The 19,416-nt window shown below is 38.6% G+C and overlaps 1 protein-coding gene across 1 annotated transcript in view; it reads left to right on the top strand.

The window, feature by feature from the left end:
- The window catches only part of LOC107660947 (oxysterol-binding protein-related protein 6-like), a 30,262-nt gene extending 11,438 nt beyond the window's left edge, over window positions 1–18,824 (top strand). Inside the window, exons 4-9 of the mRNA XM_016450391.1 lie at window positions 80–158; window positions 11,256–11,400; window positions 14,075–14,225; window positions 14,312–14,438; window positions 17,561–17,683; window positions 17,943–18,824. Coding sequence (XP_016305877.1) covers window positions 80–158; window positions 11,256–11,400; window positions 14,075–14,225; window positions 14,312–14,438; window positions 17,561–17,683; window positions 17,943–18,054 — 737 coding nt within the window. The 3' untranslated portion in view covers window positions 18,055–18,824. The remainder of the gene's footprint in view (window positions 1–79; window positions 159–11,255; window positions 11,401–14,074; window positions 14,226–14,311; window positions 14,439–17,560; window positions 17,684–17,942) is intronic.
- The last annotated feature ends 592 nt before the right edge of the window (window positions 18,825–19,416 follow it).

Raw genomic sequence — 19,416 nt, 5'->3', positions numbered from 1 at the left:
TATATTTATATTTACATTTACACACACATTTATTATATTTTTTTATTTGTTAATTCATTCAGTCCTTCTACATTTTCAGACCAGAGATGGAAAAATAAGTTCTGGGGGAAGTCAGTGGAAATCGTTTCAACCGGAATGGTTAATGTCACTCTGCCAAAGTGAGTATGGTTCAACTGAGCTCTCTACACAGCTGAGAATCAAATCATTTTATTTTAATTTAAAATAGTCAGTTATTGAGAGATGTTAAAAGTGTCTTTGGATATTCATTTTCATTCAGTTTTGAGTTTTATATACAGATGTGGCCATTGAGAATGCACATCGAAGGGAAAGGATCTCACACATGGTCACAGTAGCATGCAGGGCCACTATGAATGCTCTGGTACAGGAAATACGTGATCAGTAGGCGGCAGTCATGTCATGTACTGAAGCGGCAGAGCACATTAAACATGGGCGAGCAAGTTTGTGTACCGTGCGCATGCCAATATAATATTCATTATTCTGTTATTAACAGTATTTTTACATGTTTGCAATGGGTATTTGATCACTGATAAATCAAATCGCATTACTATAGCGCTTAGTTTTATATGCTCTGCTATACATTCCGGATCATCTAAAACGTGGGGTAGTGTGGTTCACAGAAAACTTCTTCTGATGCACGACCTTGGACACATCATCAGTGTTGTTTCCAGGAGTCACTGGGTGTTTCGGGTCTTACAACACACACCCTCGTCCTGGTGACCCGACCGAGGCTGATCAGACCTGTTTTGGCCTGCTGATTTGGCCTGTGTCCAAGTGGCATTCTACTGCCCCCACTGCTCTCCCCTCTTCAACCAGAGCCATCTGGAATGCCCTGGGGGTAAGCAGATAAACATCAAATTTTCATTTTTGGGTGAACTATCCCTTTAAGCAAACCTTGAAGTGGATTAGGATCTGGACCTGACAATTCAGCCAGCCCAATGCCTTCTGTCTTGTGTTCATTCATAGTAAGTTGTGTTTCCATATCTCCGTCATATGGGGTACTTGCCACCAGAACATCTGATAAGGCTTCCTCCTTTAAGCTCACCCCTTAGCCAGACCAACACTCCGTGAGAGGGTCCTGCGCTGATGGCAGCTGGCTGTTATCACCTGGCATGAGCTGACAGATTGAAACAATTTGTGCAGGTGGTAGGGTCATCTTTAGCCTCTGATGCATGACCACTATGAACCCCTTGTCCAAATACCCACACTTGCGGTCTTGGCCACTTGAGAGCACGTGTCAGGAAGTAAGTGCGCAAGACTGTCCCAGGTCTTAAAAAAGCCAAAGCGCAGTGCCCTTAATGCACACTAAATCCACAGTATCTCAAATACTGCTCCGGAGCATCATGTTGTGGAAATATGATTCCTCACGATTGTGAGTCTTTTTGCCGAGATCTCGCAAGAGGTCACGGAAACCTTTCCAATGTATGTTAAATATTAATAATGTTAATTTTGGGACATATATGACCTCCTTTATCATGTGTATTTCACAGAAAACATCTTCTGATGCACGAGCTTGGACACATCATCAGTGTTGTTTCCAGGAGTCACTGGGTGTTTCGGGTCTTACAACACACACCCTCGTCCTGGTGACCCGACCGAGGCTGATCAGACCTGTTTTGGCCTGCTGATTTGGCCTGTGTCCAAGTGGCATTCTACTGCCCCCACTGCTCTCCCCTCTTCAACCAGAGCCATCTGGAAGCTTTTTCTGCTGCCTCCACATTGTTACCTATGGCTCTTCTTCGGTTAACACCTGTTATGCCCAACGTACCGTAGGCCTTGCTCAGTACCGTAGGCCTTGCTCAGGGAGTTACCACAGCTCCGAAAGAATGAAACGTCCGGGTCTGATGTCTTTAGTAAGACTGATGGACTCCAACGGTTGGACTTAAAAATCATCAAATGTGTTCTACTGAAGAAACAAAGTCACCTACATCTTGGATGCCCTGGGGGTAAGCAGATAAACATCAAATTTTCATTTTTGGGTGAACTATCCCTTTAAGCAAACCTTGAAGTGGATTAGGATCTGGACCTGACAATTCAGCCAGCCCAATGCCTTCTGTCTTGTGTTCATTCATAGTAAGTTGTGTTTCCATATCTCCGTCATATGGGGTACTTGCCACCAGAACATCTGATAAGGCTTCCTCCTTTAAGCTCACCCCTTAGCCAGACCAACACTCCGTGAGAGGGTCCTGCGCTGATGGCAGCTGGCTGTTATCACCTGGCATGAGCTGACAGATTGAAACAATTTGTGCAGGTGGTAGGGTCATCTTTAGCCTCTGATGCATGACCACTATGAACCCCTTGTCCAAATACCCACACTTGCGGTCTTGGCCACTTGAGAGCACGTGTCAGGAAGTAAGTGCGCAAGACTGTCCCAGGTCTTAAAAAAGCCAAAGCGCAGTGCCCTTAATGCACACTAAATCCACAGTATCTCAAATACTGCTCCGGAGCATCATGTTGTGGAAATATGATTCCTCACGATTGTGAGTCTTTTTGCCGAGATCTCGCAAGAGGTCACGGAAACCTTTCCAATGTATGTTAAATATTAATAATCATTAGGTATTGCATATAATTTGGTTGTAAAACAAAGAGTTGCACGTTTTATTGGTGCAAATGAGTAGTGATGATAATTATTTTGTACAACATTTGCAACGGCTTTTTAGCACTTAATTAGAAGCGCCACAAAATTAAATTGTCATCTGTTATAGGGACTACTGAACAGACATTTAGAAGTTGATTTTAAAATGCAAAGTATTTAAAATTAAAATAAAACTCTGTAAACACTTGCATTTTTACTACTCTATAAGTGTGTCCCATCAGGTAATGAAAAGTTCTACACACACTTGTGGACTTCATGCTCACTTGGACCAAATACAGGAAATACGTCATATAAGTGGTCAAGTGCAAAGACCGCACGTGCAGGTATTTGGACATGGGGTGAGACAGGGCTCGCAGGCGTCATGAACAGCCTGTGGAGGCATGACTGACTGGTGGTCTTTAGATCTTTAAATACTGGTTACTCTCTGGGACTGGATGGATCGAGTTTGTGTCATAGACTATGCTGAACTGCAATCTTTACATAGACAGGAGTGTTTCTGTGGTGTAAGAATTCAAGGGTATTGCATGGCTTTCCCCATGGTTATTGGTCCTGTCAACAACTGTATATGATTGGTCAGTTTATAGCGACTGTCACAGGCTAGCGCCATGTTCTGTCATGAATAATTAAGCATAAATGACAGCATCATCTTACAAGGCCACGTAGTCTCATGTATAATTGAAATGCCGACACATCAATGTACTAGTGTTTTGCAGCGTCACATCCACAGAGAATTTTTCAACCCAAAATAAATGTAAAATAATTATACAGTACATTCAACATTACATGTCATTTGACAGTACAATGTCATTCTAACATCGACAAGGAATGTTTTTGAGACACTGCAGATGAGCAAATCCTTACTTTAAAATAAAGATCCACTTCCAAATGAAATCGCACACCTCAAATACATATATATACAGTATATATATATGGGAGTTACCACAGCTCCGAAAGAATGAAACGTCCGGGTTTGATGTCTTTAGCTGTCCCGCTAACGTTGTTACCTATGGCTCTTCTTCGGTTAACACCTGTTATGCCCAACGTACCGTAGGCCTTGCTCAGGGAGTGACTGGCAAACCCCCTGCTGCCCACCTCTACTGGCATACACCTGGTCCTCCATCCGTTCCTCCGACAATCCTCCACCAGTTCTTGGTATTTCTCCCTCTTTCTCTCTTGAGCCTCCTCCATTCTCTCCTCCCAGGGCACTGTCAGCTCCAACAAGATCAGTTGTTTTGTGGCCTCAGAGACCAAGATGTCAGGTCTCAATTTGGACTTGGTGATGTATGTTGGAATTTTCAGCTGCCTTTCCAGGTCAACTGTCATTAGTTTTTCAATGCTTTCTCTGGCTTTTGTCTTTCCCTGATGAAGTGAATAGCCTTGGCTGCAACTTTTGTGTCGGCTGTCCTTGATCCCCTTACTGATTGCCTCAGTGATGAATTTGAGGACCTGGTCGTGCCTCCATCGATACCGGCCCTCACCCAGCGCCTTGGAGCAGCTGCTCAGGATGTGTTCTAATGTCCCTACTTTGGAACAAAGGGGGCATGCAGGTGTTTCTATTTTGCCCCATGTGCACAGGTTGAATGGACATGGGAGGACATCATAGACCCCCTGAATCAAGAACTTGATTCTCTGGGGGTTCCACTTCCAGATGTCCTTCCAAGTGATACTCCGCTCCATCGCCTGCTCCCACTTCATCCAGGCGCCCTGCTGCCGCATGGCCACTGCTCTGCTGGTTCGCTCTTCCTCGACTGAAGCTCGCACCTCCTCCTGTACCAGACTCTCTCCTTTCCGCCGGCAGAGTCATATCAGGTCGCTCTTAGGCTCCCAAGTCCGGCTCTGCCTTGCGCCACTGTTCCAAGGATGGCTTTGTGCTTCAGCCAAGTCTCTGCTTGCTGGACTGCCTCGGCTGCCCTCCACTTCCTTCCTGTCCTCACAACAATCCCTGCGCCGGACACTTTGGCATCTCTGGATCCAGAGTACTGCAGATGTTCCCGTGCCCGTGCAACGATGAACTCCTCCCTGACTGAGCTAAAAGGGAGCCTGAGCTTGTTGGTTTTCCCATATAGCCCGATGTTACTCAGGCTACGCGGTAGACCCAGCCATCTACGTAGATAGCTGCTCACCTTTTGCTCAAAACCTTCTACCACAGTCATGGGGACCTCATAGATAAGTAGAGGCCAGAGGATTCTTGGGAGGATTCCATGCTGGTAGACCCAGGCCTTGAATCTTCCAGGGAGCCCAGACTTATCAACTGTTCTCAACCATCCCTCCAGGTCAGCACCGGCTGCCTTGATGGAGTCTCTGTCACTCAGTCTACAGTTGAAGACCTTCCCCAGGCTCTTCACCGGACTCTCAGTGACTGATGGGATCTGGTATTCTCCCAACCTGAAGCGGAATCTGTCTGTAACCTTCCCCTTCTTTAGAACCAAGGACCTGTACTTTGCAGTTTTGAAGCTCATGCGTAAAAACAACGACCAGAAACCTACAAATTTTTGTCTTGTCTTATGCTCTATTTACTACCAAATCAATGAGAAAAATATTTTTCCTTCAAGCTTTTTCTTCTCTATAGAATATGAAAAACTGACAAACTGAATAGCCCATAATCTAAAAGCAGTGCATCAAGCATTATATTAAATGTAATGTAATAAAATGTACATTCAGTTTAATTTAAAGGGGTCATGAATTGAGAAATAAAATTTTCCTTGATGTTTTGACTTGTAAGAGGTCATTGTACAGTCATGGCCAAAAGTTTTGGCAGTGACATAAATTTTGTGTTTTGCTAAGTTTGCTGCTTAAGCTGTTGTGGTGTTCATTCACATTGTTTCTAGATTATTGTGTAGAATGATCAGATGCATTTTAAATAATTGCTAAAAGCTTCATTGGCCAAAAAAAATTTAACTTTTCACAAAAAAAAAACAAAAAAAATCTTTTTTTTTTTTTTTATCCTGACACAAAATGACCAGCTAACATTAATTGACTAATCATATCAGCAGCACATGTGAAAGTGTGAATGAGTACTAGTCAGTCAAATCACTATCATACTAATTAGATTGTAAGAGCAGACTGATTGCTATAAAAGGAGGGAAGAAGCGCTTCCAATCATTGTTCTTGTTAGAAATGGTTAGAAATTGCTATCATGAGTCCTGTGTTGTGCAAACAGTAAAGCATCCTGAGACCATCCATGTGTGGGGTTGCTTTTCAACCAAGGGAGTGGGCTTTCTCATAATTCTGCCCAAAAACACTGCCATGAATAAAGAATGGTATCAAAACATCCTGCAAGAGCAACTTCTTCCAATGATCCATGAGCTATTTGGTGATGATCTGTGCATTTACAAAGCAAGAGTGATAAAGAAGTGGCTTGAAGATCATTACATTGAAATTTTGGATCCGTGGCCAGGCAACTCCCCTCTCAATCCTATAGAGCAGTGGTTCTCAAACCTCTCCATGAAGTACCCCCAGCACTGCACATTTTGTATGTCTCCCTATATCTGACATACCCACTTCAGGTCTTGCAGTCTCCACTAATGAGCTGATGAGTTGAATCAGGTGTGATAGATGAGGGAGACATACAAAATGTGCAGGGCTGGTTTGAGAACCACTGCTATAAAGAACCTGTGGTCAGTGCTCAAAAGGCGAGTGGACAAGCAGAAGCCCACAAACTGTGATCAACTTTTAAAAGCCTTTAAATCTTATGATATGCTTATCATTGTTAATATTTAAATACTGAAGCAGCAAACTTTGCAAAACACAAAATTTATGTCATTGCCAAAACTTTTGGCAATTACTGTACTATAAAAACATCCTGTAAGTTTTAGAGCTCAAAACTTCCTTGTTAGTCCAAAAACAGCTTTTATTGAAACCAAGATCAGAAAACAACTAGTTTCAGATTATTTTCACATTATGACGTAATAGTGAGACGAAAGCCCGCCTCTGCAGAATGAGATCAAAACGCCTACTTCTGCATCATTGCGTCTTTGGCCTCGGCCGCTGGAGCGTTAGTGAGATGAGTTATTTAAATTTTGATTAAATTATATCAGTGGTTCTCAAAGTGGGGGGCGTGGACCATCAGCAGAAAAAGAAAAGAAGTAATAAAACCGTAAACAGCCAACGGATGTAGAATGGGAGATGGATCGGTTTGTGAAAGGGAAGAGAAAAGCCATAGATGAAGTCACACAGACCCAGGCAGGTGCTGGTCATTCAAAAGCTAAGTGCAGAAAATATGACGGATTTACAATATCTTGCTCTCGGCTTCACTGTTAATGTCATTGGCGAGGAGGATAGGCCTATATGTGTCCTATGCCTTAAAACGCTGGCAGTGGACAGCATGAAACCCACAAAATTAAGAAGACACATTGAGAGCATGCATCCGAATTGGGTTCAAAAGCCACTTGAGTTTTTCAAAAGAAAACTTGATCAATATCATGGGCAGCAAACTCATTTTGTAAAAGCCACTTCAGCAACAGCGAAAGTGCAACTGGCTTCTTACAAAATTGCCTATCGCATTGCACAATGCAAGAAATCTCACACGATTGCTGAAGAGTTGATTCTTCCCGCTGCCATAGATAAGGTGTTAGTTATGCTTGATGAGGCGAGTGTCATGAAATTAAAGACCATCCCAGTGTCTAATGACTCCATAACAAAGACGAATTTGTGATATTGCAAATGACATTGAGGAACAGATCATTGAGAAAATGAGACGAAAGCGCTTTGCGCTTTATAAGTCGATGAGGCCACTGATAGCAACAAGGATAGTTGGTTAATAGCGTATATGCGATTTGTTGATTTTGAGTCAATGAATGAGGATTTACTGTTTTGCAAATACATCCCAAAAAGAGCCACGACTGATCAGGGACGCGGGAAGTAGGGGTGCTGAGGGGGCTGCAGCACCCCCTGTTTTCACATGGTTGCAAATGCAACGCCAAGTTTGTTCATTTAAATTCATTCAGTTTTAGCATTTAATAATTTATTTGTAATGATCTCTGAAATGTAAATTGTAAGTGGGCTATAATAAACCCATGTTTATTTTTATAAACATGATTAATTTACTTGTGATGTTTTCTATATGGGATGATTAGCCTAATCCTCATGAACACGTGACGCTAGCGCGTGTATCAGAAAATGAACTGTACAGAATGCGAACAAGATTAATTCACAAGGAGACAATGGTGCAAAAGCGAATTTCAGATTTTTTTAAATGCCCATCCCAGCAAAAACATTCCAAAATCGGCATCCAAACAACACCAGCACGAGCACCGACGCAAGTGAAACATCCCCCCCTTTCACCCAACACGGACACACACAGCACCCCCAACAGAAAACATCTTCCCGCGCCCCTGCGACTGATGAATTTAAGATTATAGATTCGTACTTGACAAGAGGCTGGGATTAAATGGGAGGACTGCTTGGGAACTTATTTACAGGATTTATGAAAGCGCAGTGGACAATCTGCATTATACATTGAGAAGCACTTGCATCATGGCAGTTTTAAATAATGTTTTGTCTGAAGTTATCACGGTCAACTACATCAAAACAAGACCACTGAATTCATGACTTTTTTCCGCGTTCTGTGAGGAGATTGGCAGCGATCACACTGCTGTGCTGTTTCACAGTGAAGCGAGATGGCTCTCCTGCAGCAAAGTGCTGTCCAGAGTGTTTGAGCTCCGGGAGCAAATTCAAATGTTTCTGCAGGAAGAAGGCTTGAATTAGCTTGCCAGCAAGTTTTGTAATAAACAATTTCTAATGAAGCTGGCATATCTCCGCGACATTTTCTTCAAGTTGCATCAACTATACCTCCAGCTGCAGGGCAGAGACAAATACCTACCATATCTGGCAGACCAAGTCAGCTCATTCATCTGAAAACTGGAAATGTGGGGCAGGAAACTCGAGCAAGGAAATACGGTCTTTTGAAAATATAACAACTTTTTCCAACAACAGTGTGCAGTTTGACTAGGTGAGAGATCCATTCACTGCTTCAGATGACTCTAGCATGAGGCTAAAGTTTTCATCACAAACACTTTCTGGCTTTGTGTGGAGAGGACGTTCCCACTGATAGGTCAGAAGGCTGTTGAAATTCTGCTCCCTTTTGCAACGTTAGGACTCTCTGCGTAAAAGTTTTTGAGAGAGGTCCACGTGTAATACTTACTTCATATGAAAAGATGTTAGCCAATCATAGCAATGGCTATTGCTATTTTTAGGCTTTCAATTCCATTGAAGCCTAAAAACAGGCACACCCTTTCCAACAGAGCGTTCAAATCAGAGGGCTAAAATCAGGGTAAAAAATGTTCTTTTATTTCTAAATTATTGCCATTTTTGATGTAAAAATCATAGTAACATTATAAGTGCACGTCAGGAAACATCAAATTAAGAAATGCCGTTCATAACTCCTTTAAAATAAACTAAGTGCAAATATCCCATCTTCCTGGCCAAAGACTGTTTACACTATTAGAACAAGTTCAAATTTGTGTTTTGCCGATCTTGACAGACAAGCAATATGCATTCTAGCTACAGGGTGCGGGCTAAATAAATAAATCTAAATAACATCAAATAAAGACACAGGGTCTGCGTTTTTTTTAAGTACAGATGAGGTGATGCTGTAAAATGCAATATTTTTTCATCTGCTTCATCTTCTGCGTTTTAATCCTAGATCTCTTCATTAGTCTTTTTCGCAGAAACATTGACCAATAAATGTCTCATCACATTTTACAGTAGTTACCATAGACTGTAAAAAAAGATGGACGATGTTTCTCCACTTCCTTCCACTACAGAAAAGTGAAGCCAAAACATCTCAGTATGGCTGCTGTCATCTTGCAAAAATGATGTCATTTGGAGCCAGAGTCTGCACAGTAGTGATTCTTTTCTCTCTACCCAAACGCAGGGCTGAGCCTGCTCACTGTAAAATCTGGAAACCAGTTAATAGCACGTTAATTTCATTCCAATCATATTTCATGAACTCTGAGAAGATTAAAAAAAATAAAATAAAATACAAGAGATCGACAGAAATTGATGGTTTTTTTAGAACGATACTGATTATTTGCATGTTTATATGGCCGAGAACTGATATTTATTTTTTTCACTTCTGTTTTTGACAATTATAACAACAGTACTGAACTGTACAAACATTTTTATATAACATGGTCAATACTGTAATTTCACTCCCTCCTTGCAAACAAAACAACTCTTATTTCTACATCAATAAATAAAGGGGTCTGATATTGAAAGAAATAAAGGGGGCGCTGTCATTGCCTTTGTTAAATAAAAGCTTTGATCAGATAAACAAACAGGTAACAAATAAAGAACAAAAAGAATTCTAACAAATTAAAAAAAAATAAAAAAACATTGTAAACCACCTTAAAAAAAAAAGCTTGCTACGTTAGTGTGGCATTCTAGCAATAATATATTAACAATACACAAAACGGATTTACAAAGCCAAATGTGAGAACAAATAGAGATATGGAGAACAAATAAATGGCAGGGGAGTCTATACAATTTTCATAAATGTAATCATTCATTTTAAACTACAGTTTTAAAATGTTCAGCATCTGCTGTATAAAACTACAGTATATGTTTAATAGGCTAAAGTGTGAAGCCAGCGGCTGGAGTAAGTTGTGAGGAAATTGATGAACAAAACCGCAAATATGTAATTGGAAATACAGAGTCCGTCTTAACTAGCATGTTATCAGAAATATTAATAGTATTCTCATCTGTCTAGATTATGAAATACTTGCTGACAGAGTGCTGTTTTTAATTATACCTTTACATAGTACGTGGATGCTTGTTAACGAAATAAAGGTTGTTAATGTAATTTAGGGAGTCTTGAGCGAGTGGATCTTGTTAAAAGCGACATACAGTGGCCGAACTGCAACATGCTTGAGCATCAACCCAGTGAGTGAATGGGACTCATAAACGGCAGCTTTACAAGAGTATATTGCATAAACAACAGAGAGAGTTAAAGTAAGCTGTTTTGTTTTCCAACATGCACTTGTTTAAGACTGCTTATTTAACTCATGTAAAGTAACATCTTTGGGGCATGTCTATGGATTGCATGAGTCTCCTTGAGTTTATCTCTATTTCTCAATGCCAAGCTTAAACTACATATCAATTTATGTAACACATCTCATTTGTGCATTATTGGATGATATGTTAAAGTAGAACAATTAAAGCAAATCAAGTTATTTTGCCTGTAAACACAGTTGTTGACTCATCTCTCCTCAAGATGCAGAGGTCTTGCTCGCAATTCTCAAAACGGTGTATCTGATATTACAAAACGATGTCTGTTAATGGAAATGTGCTTAAATATGGGGAAAACCGATTATCTGTCGATCTCTACGCTAGACTTTTGTCATGCCTCTTTGACTTGAACGTTGTTCCATGCGCCACCAGGTGGAGATTGAGTGAAGCACAACAAATTTACTTAAATTCTAAGAAGCGTGCCTGCTGGGCACTCCATGATCACATGTGACGAATTGAGTACTGCAGTTTGTAAAAGTGTGCATTTCTTAAAGGCCACATCTGTATCATCGAAATCCAAGGAAACTGGTTATTTTTTTAATTAACTAGTTGTGTACTATATTCCATAAATTGAACAAAATAATCTGGTCACTGTGTATCTGATGAATTTTTCTTATTGTTCTTTCCTCTTCAGCTACGGTGATCATTATGAGTGGAATAAAGCAGTCACTTGCATCCACAATGTGTTCAGTCAACAGAGATCACTCGAGCACTACGGTGACATCGTCATTCGTAATCTCAACAACAATGAGTGCACCTGCAAGATCACATTTGTCAAAGTGAGTTTTAGTTGTTTTTGTATTTCTTCACTTAAACTATAAATATTCAGTCATTATTTACTCACCCTGGTGATGTTTTAATGCTGTATGACCTTTCTTTTTCAGACCACAAAAGGAGCTTGCACTCCATGTCATGGAAGTTAATAGTGACTAGCTTCAAGCGTTAACAGAAAAATTTAAAAGTATCAAAGAATAATCGTATACGACTTGTGCTATAAGTGTTCTGAGGACATCTGATAGGATCTGGTTGTAGGCCTGGGCTGTTGGTCTGTTGTACATGACTGAACGTTCATATTAGCAAAGTGTACAGCTTGGAGTAATCTAGATTTATCTAAACAAAACATAAAACACGACACTCAGAAAACCCCCAAAAGCATTTAAGTTTGTGTATATAAGTGTAAATAAGTTTACTTTCTTCTCCAAGGTGAATATCTCCAGACTAGAATTCCGGTTGTCAGTTGACAAATGTGAATGTGAGAACTTACTTTGCTGCTGTTGCAACAACAGAGATATTCATTAGAGAATAAAGCAGTGCATAAATTTCTAGGAGCTGTGAGTCACGTTTTGTTTTAATTTCTCAAAATGTTTAAATCAAATGATTGAATCAAGATTAAATAATCTCGATTTCTGCACTATAATAGTCTCATTCAAAGCAATCCCAAGGTTGGGATTTTTTGCTAAATAATTACAGATTGAAATGTAATAATAATTATTAATTATTATTAATTACTATTAATAATTATATAATTATTAATTATTAATATAATAATTAATATAAATTACATTTCTGTTTTTTTTTTTTACCAAACCTATTATGTGCCTTCAGAACATTTGTAAACCATACATTTGATCAATCTGTAATACTTCTGACTATTATTTTTTTTCTTGTGAAAGCTTGAAGCTGGTCACTATTCAGTGCCATCATATGGAACAGCATAAGCTTTTTTTATTTCTCCTTTTGTGGTCTGAAAAACAAAGGCATTAGAACAACACCAAAACACAAGTGGTTTTTCCCTTTTTTCCTTTTTCCCTGACCACTGGCACATTCTGCAACAAAGATTAATAAAGTCAACGGACTTTACAGTAACTTTAACTAACATTAACTAATGGAACCTTATTATAATGTATTAACTAACATAAACTAACAATGAACAATATGTTTATTACGTTATTAATCTGTTATTGTCAGTTAATGAAAATACAGTCGTTCATTCTTAGTTCATGTTAATTCACAGTGCATTAACTAATGTTAACAAGCAAAACTTTTGATTTTAATAATGCATTAGTATTGTAAATGTTGAAATTAACATTAACTACAGAATTCTGGCATGAAACTGTAGATGGCGCAGTCCGATAGGTCTAACTCAATCTGACCTAATGACATCGTTATCACTTGGCACAGCTGATTGGTTCTCTCCTGTATTGGTAGCCAATGAGCTCGCTGCTCAACATTCAAATATATGACTAGTGCTTGCCTAGCAGTTGCAGCTTGCTTCAGAAACCCTCCACCATCTGCTACAAGGTGATACATGAAATAACCCCTATATAGCATACATGAATGTTATATTTTCAGCAGCAATATTTCTTACATGCTCACAGCAGCATGTTGTGGATGTATTGGCAGTAGCAAGTCTCGGTACTTGCTCTGCCACAGCAGCAGCTGCAGATCTATTCCACCAAGACCAAATACATTAACATTGTCATGTACATTACCATGCCAATCTCTCTGAGAGTTGTCATGACAGAACTAAGATTAATAAATGCTGTAGAAGTATTGTTCATGCTTAGTTGATGTGAACTAAAGTAGTTAACTAATGTTAACTAATGAACCTTATAGTAAAGTGTTACTGATTTTACTAATAGACCTACCTATCTCTGTGTAAAAACAGTGATGCTGCCTTCTTTCTGAAGTCATTATTACCCCTCTAATTTGGCTCTGAATCTCAGGTGAAGCCCAGATCTCACAGCCCAGCAAAGCTTTCTATATAGTGTAGTTCACTACATAGAAAATAATCAATAAGTTATACTGGTAGTAAAACACAAAGTGCTGCACGTTTTATTGGTGCACAGATGAGTATGTTTTTGTACAACATTTGCAACTGCTTTTTATTACTTAATTAGAAGCACCACAATTAATAAATTGTCTCATCTGTTATAGAAACTACTGAACAGACATTCAGAAGTTTATTTTTAAATGCAAAGTATTGTAAATCAAACTAAGCACTTGCATTTTTACAACACTCCAAGTGTGTCTCATCGGGTAATGAGAAGTTCTACATACACTTGTGATCACAAGTGTATGTAGAACTTCTCATTACCCGATAATTTATGCCCACTTGAACACTTGGGCCAAATACAGGAAATACATCATGTAAGCAGACAAGTGGTCAAGTACAAAGACTGCAAATGTGGGTATATACCCCACTCTCTAACTGCTCACCACTGCTGGGCGGGAGATCAGGTAGAGTAAGAACTGATGTGTTGTTGTGGAGGTGATCAGGTGCAAGTTACATCACAATGTGGAGGCAGTAAAAAAGGAGTTGTTTGGCAGTGCCAATATTTGTGGAGGACACTGTAAAACCAAGAATCTTTGTACAAATTAAGACCAGATTTCCAGCTTTACATAAAATCGTCACACGTGTATATAAACCTAATGTAATTCTCATTTGTCCAGTCGCAGTACTGGGGTGACGAAAACAGCAAGAATGAAGAGCAGGGCACTGTCCTTGACCGTGCTGGCAGAGTGCTTCACCGCTTCGGGGGATCGTGGCATGAAGGCATCTTCTGTGATACACTTCCCAACCCACGATGCATTTGGAAGCCCAGTAAGTGACCACGCACACAATATTCTTAACCAATTTACATTGTTTAGTTGGATGTTGAATTTGATAGAAACAATCATAATTCACAGATCCTCAACCAGATGCTTACTTTGACTACTATGGCTTCTCCCAGTATGCCAGAGAGCTCAATGAACTAACGCCTGATATAAAGGATAAATTGCCCCCGACAGACACTCGTTTCCGTCCAGACCAAAGGTATGTGTCCAGTAATTAGAGATAAAACAATCTATTTGACCTTTTGCACTGTAATTTGTATTCAAAACCTTGGCTGAAGCATCATTGCCAGTAAATAATTTGTAAGGATTGGTGTCAGCATCACCTTTCTCTAACAGTTGTACTAATTTGTATTGCAGGTTAAGAAACTGACTTTACACTATTTTATACTTAAAGAGAAACTCCACCCAAAAATGCAAATTCTCTCCTCATCTCATCACCAGATGTACATGACTTTCTTTCTACAGATGTGTGATGTAAGCATGTTTTGAAACTTTGTGTAACAGTCCTTAGTGCTTCTGCATCATCTAAAGAAAATCAGTCTATACATCTGGGACAGCATGTTGATGAGAAAATAAGAGAATTTTCATTTTTGGGTGGTCATGTTAATTCACAGTGCATTAACTAATGTTAACAAGCAAAACTTTTGATTTTAATAATGCATTAGTATTGTAAATGTTGAAATTAACATTAACTACAGAATTCTGGCATGAAACTGTAGATGGCGCAGTCCGATAGGTCTAACTCAATCTGACCTAATGTTACTCATTACATTGTATAAAGCAACTATTTCACTGGGAAAGAAGCTTTAGAGTTTATGTGTTCTTTGGTGACTTCATTTGCTTAGAAGAATTAACACAGAACAACTGTTCATAGAAGCTGTGTGTGTGTGTGACTGTCTGGTCTAGAATAGACTAAATTATTGTACAGCACGGTGCCTCAAAGAGTTTGTGCTTATATGTGTGTTTGTATAAACACACATATAAGCACTATATGTTTAGTTTAGTTTAACAAAATTAAACTAATTTCGCTATACACAGATGTTCTTATATCACATGATATGATATGAGTGCTATACTGTGTTAGTGCTTCTAAGCAATTGAAGAGAAATCAAGCACATATATGTTGTAAAGCATCTTTCTCAGTGAGAGTTAGATGGTTTATGCAATGTTAAGAGTAAAGTTCACCCATGTGAAAGATGTTTCTTTCGTGAAATGAAGTCTTATTTGCAATGCAGAAAGACAGTTCATAATGTATTAGAAGTTTTATGCAGAACATTTTATGGTAGAGCTTCAATGCACAGGAAGATTACTTTAGAACTTCTATGAACTATAATACTGTGCTAGTGCTTCTAAGCAAATGAAGAGAAGGCAGGCACACAAATGTTGTAAAACTTCTTTCTCAGTGAGCGATATAAAGATAGATATAAGAGATAGATGGTTCATGCAAAATTAAGACCAGATTTCCAGCTTTACATAAAATCGTCACACGTGTATATAAACCTAATGTAATTCTCATTTGTCCAGTCGCGGTACTGGGGTGACGAAAACAGCAAGAATGAAGAGCAGGGCACTGTCCTTGACCGTGCTGGCAGAGTGCTTCACCGCTTCGGGGGATCGTGGCATGAAGGCATCTTCTGTGATACACTTCCCAACCCACGATGCATTTGGAAGCCCAGTAAGTGACCACGCACACAATATTCTTAACCAATTTACATTGTTTAGTTGGATGTTGAATTTGATAGAAACAATCATAATTCACAGATCCTCAACCAGATGCTTACTTTGACTACTATGGCTTCTCCCAGTATGCCAGAGAGCTCAATGAACTAACGCCTGATATAAAGGATAAATTGCCCCCGACAGACACTCGTTTCCGTCCAGACCAAAGGTATGTGTCCAGTAATTAGAGATAAAACAATCTATTTGACCTTTTGCACTGTAATTTGTATTCAAAACCTTGGCTGAAGCATCATTGCCAGTAAATAATTTGTAAGGATTGGTGTCAGCATCACCTTTCTCTAACAGTTGTACTAATTTGTATTGCAGGTTAAGAAACTGACTTTACACTATTTTATACTTAAAGAGAAACTCCACCCAAAAATGCAAATTCTCTCCTCATCTCATCACCAGATGTACATGACTTTCTTTCTACAGATGTGTGATGTAAGCATGTTTTGAAACTTTGTGTAACAGTCCTTAGTGCTTCTGCATCATCTAAAGAAAATCAGTCTATACATCTGGGACAGCATGTTGATGAGAAAATAAGAGAATTTTCATTTTTGGGTGGAGTATACAGAGTTCCGTCTTCCGTCGCTACAACGGATTTCCGTCAGTTCATAAAGACAGTCACTTGCTTCATTCCTGAAGCCATTCGACATTCGAACGATTCAATTGAATGAATGATTCAGTGATAAAAATAAGTGACTTGCCGCCACCTGCTGGCGGATTTTTAAAAATTGTATATTTAAAACATTAATCTCCACCTGAATTTATGAATTTAATTGCACTCATGCTGCCTCTGAGCCTCATTAAACGTAGGCTAAACGGAAGGCTAATTTTTTATCAGAATTGTTGATTATTGATCAGAAGGTGCTCCTAAATTTTTTAATTAGGACAAGCGCTCCTAATTACAAGAAAAAAACTGCTCTTAAGCTGGGTGTCTGACAGGTATGGCTGAGGAATGGGGTTTGGTTGTAGAAAAATTCAGTCAAAAGATTTTTTTTTTTTTTGCTTTAACCCCTGCAATATAATAAGAAGTAGAATAAGACAAATAAGTTACCAATCATGAAATTAGTATTAATGAAAAATTAATTATAAATAAAAAATGTAAAATAAAACACAAAAGTGGCTTGTAGGTACATTTTCAGACATTCAATGAGGCTTAGAGGTGGCATGAGTGCAATTAAATTCATAAATTAATGTGGAGATTAATGTTTTAAATATAAAATTTGAATACAGAAATATGATTTAAATAACTGAAATTACGCTAAAAATGAAATTAAATCCGCCAGCAGGTGGCAGCAAGTCACTGATTTTATCACTGAATCATTCATTAAATTGATTTGTTCGAACTGCTGAATCATTCAGGAATGAAGCAAGTGACTGGCTTTATGAACTGACGGAAATCCGATGTAGCGACGGAACTTTAATCCCTGAGTATACCTATAAGGTTTTATTCATTGTAGTTGGTATACTCATTTCAGTTATCAAAGTTTTGTAGTTTGCCATTTTGGTCAAATTTACCTGAATGTCATTGTTTTAGTGCATATAACGTAGCAAGATGTGAGATGTATTTGTGTTAGCTATTTTTTTTACTTATAGGCTTCTTGAAGATGGCAAAGTGGAAGAAGCCGATAAACGTAAGGATGAAATAGAGGAGAAACAACGTGAAAGACGGAAGGCAATGACCAAGAGGGGTGAAGAGCATGTTCCACGTTTCTTTGTGTGAGTCCCAATATTTATTCCATATTTCTGTTTCTAAAATCTGCTGGTAATCTGACATATTTAATTATAAATCTGAGGATTAATTATTTTCTTCAGAGGACCACATATGTTAATGGAATATATTCTGCAAATAATATAAATATTTAAAAATAGCCATGAACTTCTGCATATTCAGAGTGAATCAGCATAGATCATTCATGAACTAATAAAGTGGAATTGTAAATACCTTATTTAAAACAATGTACAAATATTTAATCAGAAAAACCATAGATCACGCTGGAAGAGAGGTGTGGGTGACAAGTGGAATTTATTGGAAGATTCGAGAAAATCCAGGATTTGCCAGCACTGAAAATCTGGATTTGTGGTGTTGATGGAATTGAAGTCCTACGATTTGTGACATCCCAGTATTCTGTTAGCGAAACTCATGAATTTTGGCATGTCAGTATGGTTAGTGTATGTATATAATTATATTTTATATAACTGTTGTGAATTTTAGAACAAGCAAAAGACTTCACAGGCAATGTAGGAATGGAGTTTTGGTGCTTTTTAATCTAAATTGTGATATTCCTAAAGCCATACATCTCTCATTTTTAGTGATGATTTAAAAATAGGTTTGTGTTAATCAAAAATACTCTCCATATTATGTGTAATGAATATATGTCTTAAAAATATACTTTTTTTCTTTTTAAGTCTTTTTTTTATTGAAAGATGAGGCCTAATGTCAGGGATTTAGGGACCTCCCAGACGGTAATGAACTTTGGGACATTACACTAAGGGACATGTACTGATCATATGTTAATATATCCATCTTAGCTAACTATAGTGATTTAGTACAGAATGTTTCCCATTCCAATAGACCTTAATGTGTAAATAATGCATGTCTATACTGTTTGCTGTAAGTTGTTTTTTTTAACGGATGGATTTAATTATTTCTGATAGAAAATCTTGCATGATCTCACTGTATAAAATACTTTGTGCTAGGTAATTCCTCAAATTAACAATGAAAATGACATATTTCTTTTTGGATTTTCAACCAGATCTACTGAAAATATTTTGGTGAAAATTGTAATTGGGTTGTGTGCAATTTCTTGTATGAATGCATTTCCAATCAGATGAGACTTGAATAAATATTAAATTTGAACACAGGTTTGCACTTGTATTTGCCATGTGAGGGGGAGGACGAAGGTGAGCTCTGGAAGATGATGACATCACTGAATCAATGAACTGACTTAAGCTGGAAAAATGGCTTTGTTATTGTCCTCTTGCATTATTGACAAACTATTTTCCTGTTTGACACTATACAATACAGATTGTCAAAGCAGCTTTACAAAGCACTATACAAATAAAGGTGACTTGACTTGATTTGGAAGCATAAACTGAAAGGAGGAGTGATGACAGTGGAGGGAGAGAGGACTAGGCCTGGGGCAATTTGTTTGTGTGCAGCAGTCAGCTGTAAAGCAGCTGCTACTTGTTTTAGGTTATTTTGTAAATTAAAAGTATTTCCTGCATCCTCCTTCCTAATTCGCTTCCCACTTCATTATAGCTATTGTAAAAAAATTAATTATAATTGAGGAAGTTAAAGATCTTTATTAAAATGTGTATTGCAGCATAGCAGTGGCAAAGTACGTGTAGTACCTTTGGTGCAACTGAGTAGCATGGGCAAACGGGACACCTCCGCAGCCCCTGCGGTGTATGGTGGGCCCTGTCTCAGGACATTCTAAAAGGCATTCACA

This window comes from Sinocyclocheilus anshuiensis, unplaced genomic scaffold (genome assembly GCF_001515605.1).
Source record: "Sinocyclocheilus anshuiensis isolate Anshui unplaced genomic scaffold, SAMN03320099.WGS_v1.1 scaffold4252, whole genome shotgun sequence".
Classification (NCBI taxonomy): Eukaryota; Metazoa; Chordata; class Actinopteri; order Cypriniformes; family Cyprinidae; genus Sinocyclocheilus; species Sinocyclocheilus anshuiensis.
This window is presented reverse-complemented; position numbering and strand designations above follow the sequence as displayed.